This window comes from Dipteris shenzhenensis, chromosome 16 (assembly GCF_047967505.1).
Source record: "Dipteris shenzhenensis isolate YYH24624 ecotype China chromosome 16, Dip_SZ_1.0, whole genome shotgun sequence".
NCBI lineage: Eukaryota > Viridiplantae > Streptophyta > Polypodiopsida > Gleicheniales > Dipteridaceae > Dipteris > Dipteris shenzhenensis.
In genome coordinates this window covers 20,415,913-20,430,992 of record NC_141611.1, presented here as the reverse complement: position 1 = coordinate 20,430,992, position 15,080 = coordinate 20,415,913, and the positions used below count along the sequence as shown (strand labels likewise).

General features: G+C 43.5%; 1 protein-coding gene across 1 annotated transcript; it reads left to right on the top strand.

Annotated features, from left to right (window-relative positions):
* Positions 1-9,602: 9,602 nt before the first annotated feature.
* On the top strand, positions 9,603-13,581 carry LOC147892669 (putative pentatricopeptide repeat-containing protein At3g15130). The gene is made up of 3 exons (XM_087387016.1): positions 9,603-9,883; positions 10,061-10,137; positions 10,225-13,581. Exons 1-3 carry the CDS (start codon positions 9,661-9,663, stop codon positions 12,847-12,849), a joined length of 2,925 nt encoding a protein of 974 aa, XP_087243142.1. The 5' UTR covers positions 9,603-9,660; the 3' UTR covers positions 12,850-13,581.
* Positions 13,582-15,080: the final 1,499 nt, after the last annotated feature.

Genomic DNA, 15,080 nt, shown 5'->3' with positions numbered 1-15,080 from the left:
TACAGCAGAACCCACTTCTTTTGAGCAAGCCATGGGAAAAGAAAAATGGGAGAAAGCCATGGATGAAGAAATGGGTGCCTTGGAAGAAATGCTACATGGGAATTAGTGCCTTTCCCTAAAGACAAGAATGCAATTGGCTGCAAGTGGCTCTATAAGGTGAAGCACAGTGCAAATGGTTCTGTGAGCAGATACAAGGCAAGATTAGTTGTCAAGGGGTATGCATAGACATATGGCATTGATTATGAAGAAACATTCAGTATGGTTGCAAGGATGGCAACCGTAAGAGCAGGCATTGCTATGGCTGCATCAAAGGGATGGTCTTTACATCAGATGGATGTAAATAATGCCTTCTTGCATGGTGATTTGCAAGAAGAGGTCTATATGGAGTAGCCACCAGGTTATGTGCATGCTGTTCATCCTGAGTTTGTTTTCAGGTTGGAAAAAGCCTTGTATGGCTTGAAGCAAGCACCCAAAGCATGGTCTGACAAGATAGGACAATATCTTGTCACTATTGGCTTTCAGATTTCCATGGCATATTTCTCACTTTATGTGAGAAAAACAGAGAAACTATTATGCTGCTTGTCATTTATGTTGATGATTTGATCATCACAGGTGATAGTGATGAAGATATCCTTCATGTAAAAATGCTAATGAGATGAAGGATTTGGGAGACCTGCGTTACTTCTTGGGCATTGAGGTGATTAGATCCACAAGTGGGATATGGCTCTTGCAGAGGCAGTATGGATTGGACATGCTATCCAAATATGGGATGACAAGCTGTAAGCCTATTTCAATTCCTTTAGAGTAGAATGTGAAGCTGAGCACAAATGTAGGTGAGCTTCTGGAAGACCCTACTATGTACAGACACATAGCAAGGAAGTTTGATTTATATGACTATTACTAGGCTAGATTTGAGCTATGCTATTGGGTTGGTAAGTCAGTTTATGTAGGCTCCAAGGAAACCGCATTTGGATGCGGTTAGACGCATACTAAGCTATGCGAAGTCCACATTGTAGTATGGACTATTTTATGAGACTGGGGTTTAGATACAGGTGCATGGATACACTGATGCTGATTGGGCTGGTAGTATTTCTAATAGACGATCTACCAGTGGAGATGTGTTCTCTTTTGGGAGTGCTGCAGTTACTTGGAGCAGTAAGAAATAGCCTACAATTGCCTCTTGTCAAGCACAGAGGCTGAGTACAGGGGTGCAACAATGGCTGCATGTGAGGCAGCTTGGTTGCATAAGCTACTTTATGATATGCATCAGCCTACAGATGGGTTAATTGTCATTTATTGTGACAACATGAGCCGTATACACTTGGAAAATAACCCAGTCTATCATGCTAGAACAAAGCACATTGAGGTGCATTATCACTATGTGTAGGAGAAGGTTCTAGTAGGTTTTATTGATTTGGTTTATGTCAACACAGAGGATAAGGTAGCTGACATATTCACGAAGGCATTGGGTGCAGAGAAGCTGCACAAGTTCAGAGACCTGCTTGGTGTGCAGGAATTGGTATTGAGCTCGAGGGGGAGTGTTGAGATATTGAGCTCCACTCGTGATATGCCAGGGTGACCGTTGTGCATTTATGTCACCGACTTGTTAGTTGCAGATGCGGTTGGTACACCGCCCATGAATAATAGCTGAATGACAGCTATCTTTATGTACTCTAGTTAGTGGCTCAGTTAGTATGCCACCTAGGTTAGCTGAGTTTGGTTTGAGATCCACATATAGGGTTCATCTATTCCTTTTGTACTTAGAGAGACTTCTTTTGGCTTTCACAACTAAGAAGAGAAAAACTGTTTTCAGCCTCCACCTTTGTGTGTATTCCCCCATTATGTATGTGAGAAAGCTGCAAGTGAGACTCCTTACTTCTGTCCCAATCTCTTCACATGCACGTATGCACACCATGCATGCCACATGTGCACACACCACACACACATTGCCACTCACCCTTACACTTGGTTGTATTGCTCTCTATCATCACATTCCCTTTACATTCGCTACTCACTTCATACTCCTTTCAATGGCCAATGCGGTGCATCTTTGCTCCCTATGACTTGCCTTTTACTCTGTTTTTAGTCCTAGTACCCTTCATAGATTTTGTCTTTTACGACTCCTCTTTCCTTTTTGGTCAATGCAGAACCCTTTTTGGAGCTGGAGACCTCCTACTTGTTGCATTCACCTTTACATGTGCCGCAGATTTTTTTGGATTGTAACTTTATCATACACATGTGTTTGTGTGGAGAATTCACATGGAGAATTTGCTAGCAGTTTGGATCCTTTCATTTCATAGCAAGCTAGTCATCACCTCCTCTCCCTGAGCATCAACTCCCTTGCTAATGTGCAATCCATTTTTACAAGAAATTTTGCCTCCTTTCTTCTTGCTAGCCTCATAAACTTGGTACTTGTTGCCTTCCTCTTTGCTTCTCTGCTTGATGGCGAACCTCTTTGCTCAAATTTTAACACCATAACTTTGGATACCTTCTTACCGATTTGCAAAGAAGCACAAGAAGTAATTCATATACTCCCCCTTAGCTGTGGTGCCATTAGTATGATAGATATGAAAGAAACTCCATAGATGGATGTAAGGATCTTCATCATCTACACTCTTAAAGTCACAGAACTTCACTGTGATAGGCTATGTAGCCTTCTTATGAGGGGCATGGGTTTCATGTCAAACAAGTCAGTATCCATTGGGTCAAGTGGTTTGGTCTTGGGCGCCCCATTTGAGCCTTGGGACCAACTACTATAGTACATCTAGTATGTGCAATGGGACCAAAAGTTGTAGTGGTTTTTGGTATTGGTAAGCCTTGTACGACCTGGGATCTAGCAGGTTTGGGACTTTTTGGTCATGGCTATGGTGCTCCACCAACTAGAGTGAACCTTATAGCATGTGATCTGATTGGTGCATCCCATCCATAACTTGCCTCGTATTCCACCTCCATTGCATAGGTGGGTCTTGTTTATCTTAATTTTGGATCCGAGGCTAGTATGGTCTAACGACTTGATTCATGCCTTTTAGGTCAAAGGCTATGCTCATGGCTTGGCTCATGGATACATACATACATGCGTAGGTATGCATATACATACATGGATGCATGCATGTGTGCACGTGCATGTGCACACACACACACACACACACACACACACACACATGCACGCACGCACGCACACGCGCTTGCATGCATGCATGTATACGCACCATGCATGCCACATGTGCACACACCACACACACATTTCCACTCACCCTTGCACTTGGTATCATCCATGAGGTCTACTAGAGAGGCCTGAGATGCATGCTGTAGGGCAAGCAAGGCATCTGTAGAAATACGCTAGGGAGCCTCCACAACTCCGTGCCTGTAAAACTGGGACATTGGGCTAAGGTTGAGGTCCTACATGACCTCGCGTGCCACCCTTGTGAAGCTGGCCATCGAGATGAGCAGATCAATGGACTTCTGAAACTTTCTGATCTCCCAAAGTGCCACTATCCCTCGCTTGAATCTCTACCGCTTCATTGGAGGAGGGCCTCTTTGTCCTTGATGTGGAGGGCCTCTTTGACCTGCACTTAGAGCTCATGCACCTCTCCCCTATTGGCATGGACCCTAATTGTATGTTCTTGCCTTGGTCCTCTGCCCTGTTCTTCATTGTTCCTCTTCCACACGCTCCTCCTCTATGCTCTCTAAGTCATCCATCTCTATCAGAGGATCTTCTTGTGCCTTCTGTTGTCCCTCCTCTTGTGCCTTCCTCTGTCCCTCTTGCTCCCTATTTGGCTTCCGGATTGGCGGTTTCTCCCTTTGACGGGGATCATCGGGGGGAGAGGGGGGGTGCTATCACTCTCTGTCTCTGAGTCTGGAGGTGGGGCTAGATGTGCGAGTCTCCATGGTGCCTTGATCTTGGGCCTGTGGCCATGGGGGATGGAGAGAGAGTGTAAGAGAAAGGGTGAGGGTGCGAGAGATAGGGTGGAAATCTCAGGAGCAAGTGCGAGGTGGTGTGGAAGTGGAGAGCTCTTTAAACAATTAAATGAAAATGAGGGCGCATTCTCTTATATAGGGACAAAAACCCTAATTTTTTAAATACTTGTTTCAATAAAATCCCTTAAAAAGTAAAATTAGTGCAACCTTGATTAAATGCTTATAATTAACATCCCATAACACAAAATTTCGCATTTATACTGCAACTCATGTCCATAATATGTTGGCTTTACTCCAAATCACATAACTAAAATTACAAATAAATTCTAAAACTTATGCATGGGCATCCACATTGGAAGAGTCTACACCATCATTTTCATCTGTTTCCACCCATATGTGCCCTTGTCTATGATAAGTTGCACACCGCCTTGCATGATTCTGTCTTGCATTCGATGAGTTGTATATTCTTCTTCGACGTTCCACGTTAACATCTTGCACTACATGGGACACTAGGGACTCTTTGTGTTGTAGCTGCTCTTATTTCGATATGCTTGTACCACCATTGAACCAATTGAACCATTGGGCTTGACTTAGTTCTACCACCCCTGTGTTGGATCACTCTATTATATGCACAACATGCTTGCCAATGCGATCTTTCCATGCTGTAAGTGGACCACACTCCGATGCTTCCATAATTCCATGCCATGTATGGTGCATGAGCATATAATATGTGCTGCCAAATAGAAAAACAAATAAGTAAATATAGGACCATTCAATATGCACATCTCAATGTAAGTTAGAGATTACCATGTACTGTGTGAAGTGATTCTTTCCCCAGGCTATCTCCATATTCCAGCTAAAGTCATTCACAGCATTGATAAAACACTGTGCATCATCTTCTTCGAATCTTTTCTTTTGTAGTAAAGGTACCAAGCTATCAAGAGCTAACCACACTCGCGCCTTTTCCAATCTTTTTTGTCCCTTCCTCCCTCATTCACAATAGGCATTGTGTAACTTTCTCCATATATCAAACTCATTAGTGCATTTGAGCTTGTCATTCTTCTTCTTTGCAGAAAGGAATTTTAAAGCCTTGATACCACCAAAGCTTGGCTTACAAGGAACATTACTTGTTTTTCCAGATCTTCTCTCATCTTTTGCAATCTTTACTTGCCCAGAATGTAGTCCCATAAAGGAATTTTAAAGCCTTGACACCGCCAAATCTTGGCTTACAAGGAACATTGCTTGTTTTTCCAGATCTTTTCTCATCTTTTGTAATCTTTACTTGCCCAGAGTGTAGTCCCATATCTAAAAGAACCTTTTCAATTCTTGCAATCATCCTCTCACTCTCTTGTTGGGGCTTCAAGTTATATGCATCAATGATGTACAGATGCACCAAATTTTCAATTATTCTCACGATAGCATGAAGCACACAAATGTGTACTCGCTCAAGAGAGATTTCAAAAATTGGGCTCCATGATGGATCTTTCCCTGGAGCATCCCTATCCGGTGCCTTAGTTTGATCTATCTCTGCAAGTTCAGAGGCCCATTGCTTTCGAATCTTTTTACCACCCTTTGCAGGTACTCTCGTTTGCATGCACAGTGGACAAGGATGGCTTGTATTTGCTCCATGTGCCACATTAAACATACATTTTATAGTCTTGAGGTCAGCAGCTAAATGCCATTCTACATGGTAGGATCCATAGCCCTCAACTTCAAGTAGCTCACCATTGTTATGAACTACTTTGATCACACTTGGGATATCGGTTTGGTCAAAAAACCACTTCAAAATTGAATGTGACTCTTTCAACACTTGCAAAAAAAACTCACATGTTATTTCAAAATATTCTAAGTATTTTTGCATTATTGTATTAAAATACAAATTTCCATCATACCTCAAAGGCAACCAACCACCAAATCTCCTGTTTTGATTGCACACTAAACTGTCTTGCATCATCAAGCTCAACTTCAAGGTCCATTATTCTATTCATTAATGTCAAACTAACTCTTTTCAATTTTTGACCTTTGACCACCTCACTTTCATCAAGCTTTAGTACAATCTTTAGAGTACCTTTGGATTCCTCCATAGGCATATTATAAAACTTCACCATGGCTTGGAGAACTCTTCGAACATCCATCACAAAGTTATTATTGATTGTCAATTCCAATTCTTTAGTCTCTCCAGCCTTTGTTTTCAAAGTTAGTGTACTACATACATGTTGGGGCTCACCGACTAAATTAAGACGCCCAAATTGAGTGCATGCCTGGCCTTATCAACATCAGTTGATCTGAGAAGCGAGGCTTTAACTTTTGCTCCCACAGAAAGACATGCTGTTTTTAAGCTCTTAAATATGAGCTGATATGCCCTCGTACTTATCCCTGCAGTATCACAAACTCCCCGTGCACTAGTTGCATTGAAATGCTCCACAACTTTGTTCATTGACTCAGATGTTATCTCTGATTTTAGACTTTTAAATTTTGGATGTTGTATAACAGGCTTCAACATTTTTTTTGTAAACACTTCACCCATAGCACCATAGTGTTCATCATGGATAGACATGAGTTCTGAAACACTCTTACAAGCTCTCACTTTATGCTTCCAGTGACCACTTTTCTTGGATATATCATCCATTGGATGCAATTTCCTCTTACATAGTCTTGGACCCATTGGAGTATCCTTCATGAATGATGATGTTTTTTCTAACTTCTTGATCTCATCCTTCAGAGCTATGTTTTGCATCTGTAAGTGAATTGCATTTATAGTGCTCTTTCCCAATTGAGCATCTAATGTTTGAACCTTTACTTGTAATTCTTGATTTTTCTTCTCTATGCCATCATATGCAGACATTTGAACACTTGTAGCTTGCATAGATGATACCAAATGTTGATTCCAAGCCTCCAACATTGCGATCCTTTTGTCTCTTTCATGAAGCAAAATTGATATTGGCTATGAAGGCTACTTGCTCCATGACCAATCAACCTTCAATAATATCCTAGCAAACCATTCTCACCCTTACATAGGAACTTTATTAAGTTGGTCAATCCATGGAATTGAGGAGTCTAACAAGTTTGTGGATCTATTGGATATATTCTCCCTTCTAACCACAAATCCATATGTGATTTTCCTTGATTTCGAAGAGCTACTAAAGCAGTTTCACTTGCTAAGGAGGATTCATTCCTCTTTAAAAATGGTGCATTCTGTGCATCTATTTGAAAATGGATATCCACCTTTTTAAAATTCCAAGTGGCTTGTATGATTTCATGCACTTTCCACCTAATATAATATAACATTGACATCAATAAATAATATACAAACATGACATGTTTCAAAAAAGTATCAAACCAAGCAAAAATGAAATCCCCAATGACATGCAAAATCTAACGATTGAAATCTACAAATTCAAAAAAACATTTACTTATTATCAAACACTATTAAACTATGTGAATGAACAATACCTCACAGGGATCTTTGAAGAAAAAACGTGATCAAACTTGTCCTCCTCAATGGTCCCTCTTGTACTCCAGGATGTTGAAATTGATGGATTTTTCTCTAATACTAATTATATGCTTCCAAACAACTCCAAATCTATTTCTAACCATCTTCTGTAAAAAAACTCAATAGTAAGAGTGTATCTTTTAAAACAAAAAAATCTTTCTTCCTCTTTAAATCATGTATTAAAAGAAAACAACAAAATAACCAAAACAGACTACAAATTACTAGGAGCCTTGGGGTGCTGATGGAAGGGGATCCACTAGGAGTTTGAAGAAAACCTTGCCCTTAGGTGCCTCTTTATCTACTCTTCTTGGGATGGGGGAGTCGTCTGCTGTTGCTAACAGCATGCACAACATGCAATTCTTTGTTGTTCTTTTGCTGAGCTTCCTCCGGTCCACCCATGTCCAAGCCCCCTCGAAAGGCTGAACCCAAGGGCTTTGCGTCTCATGCAACTGTCCATCTTTACAAGGGGGTTTGTTTGTAAGGCCCTCCCACTCTATTGACCTGAACGAGTTGGGGCTAAGTGGAGAGTCGACCTATACAGTGGCCGTAGGCTCTTGCTAGGTGTCCCATCTGTTCACAAGGAACACATTGCCTTGGGAGTCATGAAACCTCAACCCTAAGTTAGAACTCGCCCCCATCCAGGGTCTCAAGAACAAAATCCTTGGGCAAGGACTATGTATACTCCGCAACCACCCTAATTGGAAGCTTGACCTCCATTAGGAGGTACATGTAAAGGCCTAAGGTTGACTCAAAGGCAACACGTGCTGTGTGATCAGACCAAATGCATGGAAGGAATGTCACTAGAGAAGTTACTGCTACTTGCACACCCTACCGGTAACAACCACCAAAGGCTTCAACATCAACTTACCATAGCTAACAACACTTTTCATGCATAGATCTATTCATAAGCCTTTTAAAGATCTTGTTAAACCATCATATTTCACCCTCTTGTTGGCCTGCACTCGCACATTTTGGTAAAAGATTCTTGGAAGGAAAAGTGCCCTTCAGTGCTACATCCCTTGGTTTATTTTCCACTGGCAATTGACTAAGATTCCACCTTGTGTTTTGTTAAGATTTTGGGTAATTTAATGTAAAACTAGGAAAACCACAGCTTTTGAGATGCAAAAATTGGTTGTCATGTTTAGTCTGATTGGTTGAGAAAAATTTTTGGCTAGCAAGTGTGCTCTTGGAGCCCATTCCCTTGTACTTGAAGTTTTGTTAGAGGAAGCATTTTTGTGAAAAAGTGTCCTCTTAGCAGATCTCACGATGTTGCCATTGCCACACTGCTATCCATGTTCCATTACTGTCAAAGGCACTAGTTAGTACTCCCTTGTTCCTATATCATCCAATAAGTTTCATGTATCATTTTTCAAATGCACCCACCTTGCACTCATCCACCGTTGGCATATTGAAAACACAGAATTCTTCAAACCTTTGTTTGTAAAGCCAACAAAGATCTTTGATCTTGAGAGAAGCTGTATGAGGTGGAAGCTTCATGTACGGTTTTGAAGTCAAGCATTTCCAACAGCAATGGGGTGCCCATGTGATGATTGGCTTAGGTAGGGCGACAGTAGGTCACACATAGGGATACCATTTGTGAGATTGCAATTCACAAACAAAGCATTAGACTCACCGGACCACTTGGGGAAAAAAGATGAGAAACCTAGCATGTCACAGAAGGGACTGGGAGATTCATTGGCCATACTTGATGATAGAAGCCTACCTCCTTAGGACGCCTCGCGGGCTTCCCGATGCAACACAAGATGAAGCCGAAGGGTGGAGCGTATTTTTAGTCGACTTCAGACCACCAAACCCACCAAACCTATCGGACGCAGAGTGACCCTCACACTCACCCACTTGGGACCCTCACAATCAGAGTGAACCTACACTCACGCATTTGTGGCCCACGAGCGTCACACTCACCGAGCGGCACAGGGTCCATGGTCGGACCGATGGGCACAGTGTCCAAGACGGAGGGGCAGAGGGTCCATAGCCGGGGTCAAGAACTCAGGTATAATGACACGCGGGGCTTAGGATACGAGACCCTCAACTGTCGCTCTGATGGGCAGAGGGTCCATAGCCAGGGTCGAACTCAGGCATACCCAAGGGTCGAACTCAGGCATACCCACACAGGGGGCTAGGAAACCAGACCCCGATGGGCAGGCCATAAACTAATAGTTGTGAACTAGATTGCGTCTCTTCTGAAAGGAGGGGGAGATGATGAACATCCTTGAGGTCTTGTGGAGAAGATGATCAATATCCATGCAGGACGAGGCAGAGATCCCTGTTATCCACCTCATGCAACCGCAACGGAACTACATAGCCCCCTCCTCTCTCAGCTCCGTCGCCCATGGTTCTTTCAGAGCTCAGTTCCTCTCTCCTACTTTTTGCCTCCTCACCTTCGTAGGCTTCCATCCCCTCTCCCTCCAATGGCTTCCGCTAGAGCGGTCGTGGAGGAATGCTCGCGTTCAGGTACTGCCGTCATTTTTGTGTCTTTTGTAAAATCGCTTCCTTTTCCTCCGACTTTACATGGGGTACTGTAGTTCTAAAACCGGATAGGACGGCTGTCCTTCGGTTGGGAAAAAATGTTTTTAATTCTGGTGACATGTACTTCTCGCAATTGGCTTTCGTTGTTGTCATGCTTCGCAGGTAGGTCGGGGACCGAGCGCTTATGGAAGGAGTACTTTATGGATCCCTCCCAGTGGTGGGACAACCGAGAGAGCAAAGTAAGTGCGCTAAGAATCTGAACAGAATAAATTTGCACGCGTAAACTGTAGATCAACTGATCTGACGAATCGCTTTATTAACAACAGACAAGCCCAAAGTCTCCAGATTTCAAGCACAAGATTACCAAGGAGTTGCTATGGATAGACAGCTGGTACAATCCAGATTGGGTTAAAGACATGCTGGAGAAAAGGCCCAAAGCATCCACTGGTAACGTCCAAGACCCTGGCTTGGTGGAAGAGTGTTACAAGGCTGGCTTCAGTTCTGGAGTAAAGGGCAATGCATCTAAAGCACAAGAATTGACCGAGAAGACTGGCTGGGAAGTGCTCAGCTTAGAGGAGGCACTCTTATCTATGGAACGGATGCCCCACCCACCTTCAGTTCAGAACCTTACATTGATCTTGCATAAGTGCAGAACATTGAAAGATCCGGTGTTTACCAAGCGCTTCTATGCCTACATGTGCAAGACTGGGCTGGAAGATCATAGAAGTTTTGGAAACTACCTCGTCCCAATGTTGGCCCAAGTTGGAAGCATGGGTGATGCTCAGCAGGTTTTTAACAAGTTGGCTGATCGAAATGTACATTCTTGGACTTCTCTTATCGTTGGTTATATTGAATGTGGAAAATTACAACATGCCCTTAAGCTCTACCAGGAGATGCAAGAGGACTCTGTACAGCCTAACAGGTATACCTTTATGGCTGCACTGAAGGCTTGTGCTAGGCTGAAAGATGCAGAAAGGAGCCGAGAAATACATGTCGATATTGCCAGAAATGGGTTGGACACAGATCTTTTTGTTGGCAGCACCTTGGTGGATATGTATGCCAAATGTGGCTCGCTTGCAAAAGCACAGGAAGCATTTGACAAGCTGCCAGGACGAAATGAGGTCTCATGGAATGCTTTGATGGCAGGATATGTTGAGCATGGGCTTGGGCAGGAAGCTCTGAACTGTTTTGAACAGATGCAACTAGAGGGTTTCTCTCCAAATGCTGTCACATTCGTTTGCAGCTTGAAAGCCTGTGGCAGCATAGGAGCCATAGACAAGGGTCAAAAGATACATGCTGAAATCTCTAAAGAGGGGCTAGAAAGAAATCCTTTTGTTGGCAGCAGCTTGGTGGACATGTATGTCAAATTTGGCTGGCTTGCAGAAGCACGGGAAGCATTTGACAAGCTGCCAGTTCGAAATGAGGTCTCATGGACTGCACTAATGGCAGGGTATGCGGAGCATGGGCTTGGTGAGGAAGCATTGAATTGTCTGGAGCAGATGCAATTGGATGGTGTCTCTCCAAATGCTGTCACATTTAGTTGCAGCTTGAAAGCTTGCGGCAGCATAGGGGCCATAGACAAGGGCCATGAAATACATGCTGAAATTTCCAGACAGGGATTGGAAAGAGATCTTTTTGTTGGTAGCAGCTTGGTGGATATGTATGCAAAATGTGGTTTGCTTGCAGCAGCACAGGAAGCGTTTGACACGCTGCCAGTGCGAAACGAGGTCTCGTGGACTGCACTAATGACAGGATATGCTGAGCATGGGCTTGGTGAGGAAGCGCTGAACTGTCTTGAACAGATGCAACTGGAGGGTTTCTCTCCAAATGGTGTCACATTTAGCTGCAGCTTGAAAGCTTGTGGCATCATAGGAGCCATAGATAAGGGCAGAGAAGCACATGCCGAGATTGTTAGAAGGGAGCTGGAAGGAGAGATTTTTGTTGGCTGCACCTTGGTGGATATGTACGCCAAATGTGGCTCGCTTGCAGAAGCACAGGAAGCGTTCGACGAGCTTCGAGTTCGAAACGAAGTCTCATGGAATGCACTAATTGCAGGATATGCTCAGCTAGGAGAGAGTGAAGTAGTTTTCCATATGCTTGAGAGCATGAGAAGAGAAGGAATAGAGCCAGATGGTGTCACGTTCTCTATTGTTCTTTCTGTATGCAGTCACACTGGTCTTGTAGATAAGGGCCAGAAGTATTTCGATGCCATGGTCAAAGACTATGGCATCAGTCCAAACATTGAGCACTACACTGGCATGGTTGATCTTTTTGGCCGTGTAGGCCAAATAAATGAGGCGATAGCAATGGTGCAAAAGATGCCTTTCCATCCTAATCTTGTGGTGTGGCATACGCTGTTGTCCGCTTGTCGAATGTGGGGTAATGTGGAGCTTGGAAGGCTGGCCTTTGAACATGCAGTCCAGTTGGATGAAAGGGATGGTGCGGCTTATGTTTTGATGTCTAATATCTATGCAGATGCTCGCATGCAGGAGGAAGAAGAGAAGAAGATCGAGGCAATGAGAATGAAAGAACAAGTATGGGAGAGGCCAGGACAGAGTTGGTGGATGGACAATGGCGGAATTGTGCATTCTTTTTTGGTGGGGGAAACAAGACATTCTCAAAGTGAAGAAATAAATGCAAGGCTAAAAGATCTTTCGCTAAAAATGAGGGAAGAAGGGTATATGCCAGGTGTGCATTGGAAGCCACTAGACATATCCGTTGGTGCAAAGAAAGATGGATTATGTGGTCACACAGAAAAGCTGGCTATCGCATGCGCCCTAATCAATACACCCAAGGGGACACCCATACGTGTTGTGAAGAATCTTCAGGTTTGTAATGATTGTCATGTGGTCACTACGCTGATATCAAAGATAGAGCAGCGAACTATTTTCGTCAGAGATTCAAGGCGCTTCCATATCTTCAAGGAAGGAAACTGTGCTTGTGGACGCTAGTGCATCTAAGCAGCCTTAATTGAAATGTTTGTGCTAGTATGCCCCCCCCCCTACATTGATGTGCTATTATGTCACACTGGTCTTCTAGATAAAGGCCAGAAGTATTTTGAGGCCATGGTCAAAGACTAAGACATCAGTCCAAACATTGAGCACTACACTGGCATGGTTGATCTTTTTGGCCGTGTAGGCCAAATAAACGAGGCAATAGCAATGGTGAAAAAGATGCCTTTCCATCCTAATCTTGTGGTGTGACATATGCCGTCGGCTACTTGAATGTGTGGGGTAATGTGGAGCTTGCGAGGCTGGCCTTTGAACATGCAGTGCTGTTGGACGAAAAGGATGGTGCGGCCTATGTTTTGATGTCTAGTATCTAAGCAAATGCTTGCATGCTGGAGGAAGAGAAGAAGATTGAGGCAATGAGAATGAAAGAATAAGCATGGGGGAAGCCAGGACAGAGTGGGTGGACAGACACTGGCAGCATTGTGCATTCTTTTTGGGATACAAGACATTCACAAAGTGAAGAAATAAATGCAGAGCTAAAAGATCTTTCGCTTACGTGAGGGAAGAAGGGTATATCTTATTTGTAGCCACTAGACATGTTTGTTGGTGCAAAGAAAGATCGACAGAAAAGCATGTGCTCTAATCAACACACCCATGGGGACACCCATACGTGTTGTGAAGAATTTTCAGTTTGTAATGACTGTCATGCAGTTACTGCGCTGATAAGATAGAAGAGCGAACTATTTTGGTTAGAGATCCAAACTGCTTCCATGTCTTCAAGGAAGGAAACTGTGCTTGTGGGTGCTGTGCATCTAAGCAGCCGGTGTCCCTCTTATTGAAATATTTGTGCTCGTTCCCCCCCCCCAACATTGAAAAGTCAAAATTTTGATTAGGATTAGTGCCCCCCCCCCCCCTCCCTCAAAGCGAAAAATTAACCTAAGCAGAAGTCTGCTGTGTTCATTACTCTGTGATAAGGTTAAAAAAATCAAAATAGGCACCTCAATCTCTTTCGCGCAGGCTTCAATCTTGCTCCACCCTCCAGCCCCTTCTCTACGCGTTCTCCCTCACTGTTGCTTCTCCCTCTCCTTCTTTGCTAGATGCCACCAACAGTCCGCCTTTGGTGCTTCTCTGCTGGTTGCCATGTGGTTGATTGCTGGAATTGGAAAGGAAGTTGGAAGGCTTGGAGGGCCTCGGGTGATACGACCCCGCAGGATCTGACCCTATTACTAACCTAGAATCTCGTCCTCAATCGAACCAAAATCATAGTGCAGGCGCCTCGATCCTCCCGATGACCCTCGAGCACGTGGGCTACAGCTCGACTCATCCATAGGTCCGTATCTAACCCAGGCGTCCCATACCACCTGAGCCCGTCCAGAGTACCTTCGATACACCACCTATGATGTGCCATGTAGATGCCTAGAGTCTTGGCTTGGGTCCAAGCCCCATCCATCAGTTGAGGAGCGCTCAATTGATCTACACAATAGCACTAGCCCTCCCTCTATATAGAAGGAAACCCGCTATAGATAGCACAATGCTATGAAGCTCCCTCCATATAAAGCGAGCACTATATATGAATCAATCTCTATATATAGCAATCTTGGCTAAAAATAGCCATCCAGCCCTATGCTATCTCGTAACCCATGCTCACCTGCTATCCAACCCTAGGTACACCATGCACATGACATACTCCCCTTCCTCTAAGAACTCACTCCTGAGTTCACTACCAGAAAGCTCGAAAACTCTTTGTGACGATGAGTCAATGCCAATAACTATACTCTGACTATCAGTTTGAGTGTGCTATACTTTCCATGAGATTTAAATCCAAGAGAATCTAAGGCCAAATCCACAATCTGTGATAACCAACCCAAGGAAAGTAAATCTCTCAATCTAAACAAGGTTACATATCGTCGAGTAGTCTCCTCGAGAAATCAAGTAACGCTTGAATCCACAGAGTTAATTCCGTTGACATATCCGTACACAAGCATGGTAAAATTTGTACCTGAAGGTAAATGATTCTATCAACCTTATCTATTGAGTATCCTTGAACTCAAAATCTTAGATTGAGATCGAGGAATCATTGTTCGAATAACCCCATCAATTGAACCCCTCGAGGTCAATTTTTGGGTTGCAATTTCTATCAACCCTAATGTCCTGAATTACTCAGTATTCAGAATATCCCTTAACAGAATACCCTTGTAATTCAAATTCTTGGATTGAAATACATGACAGAC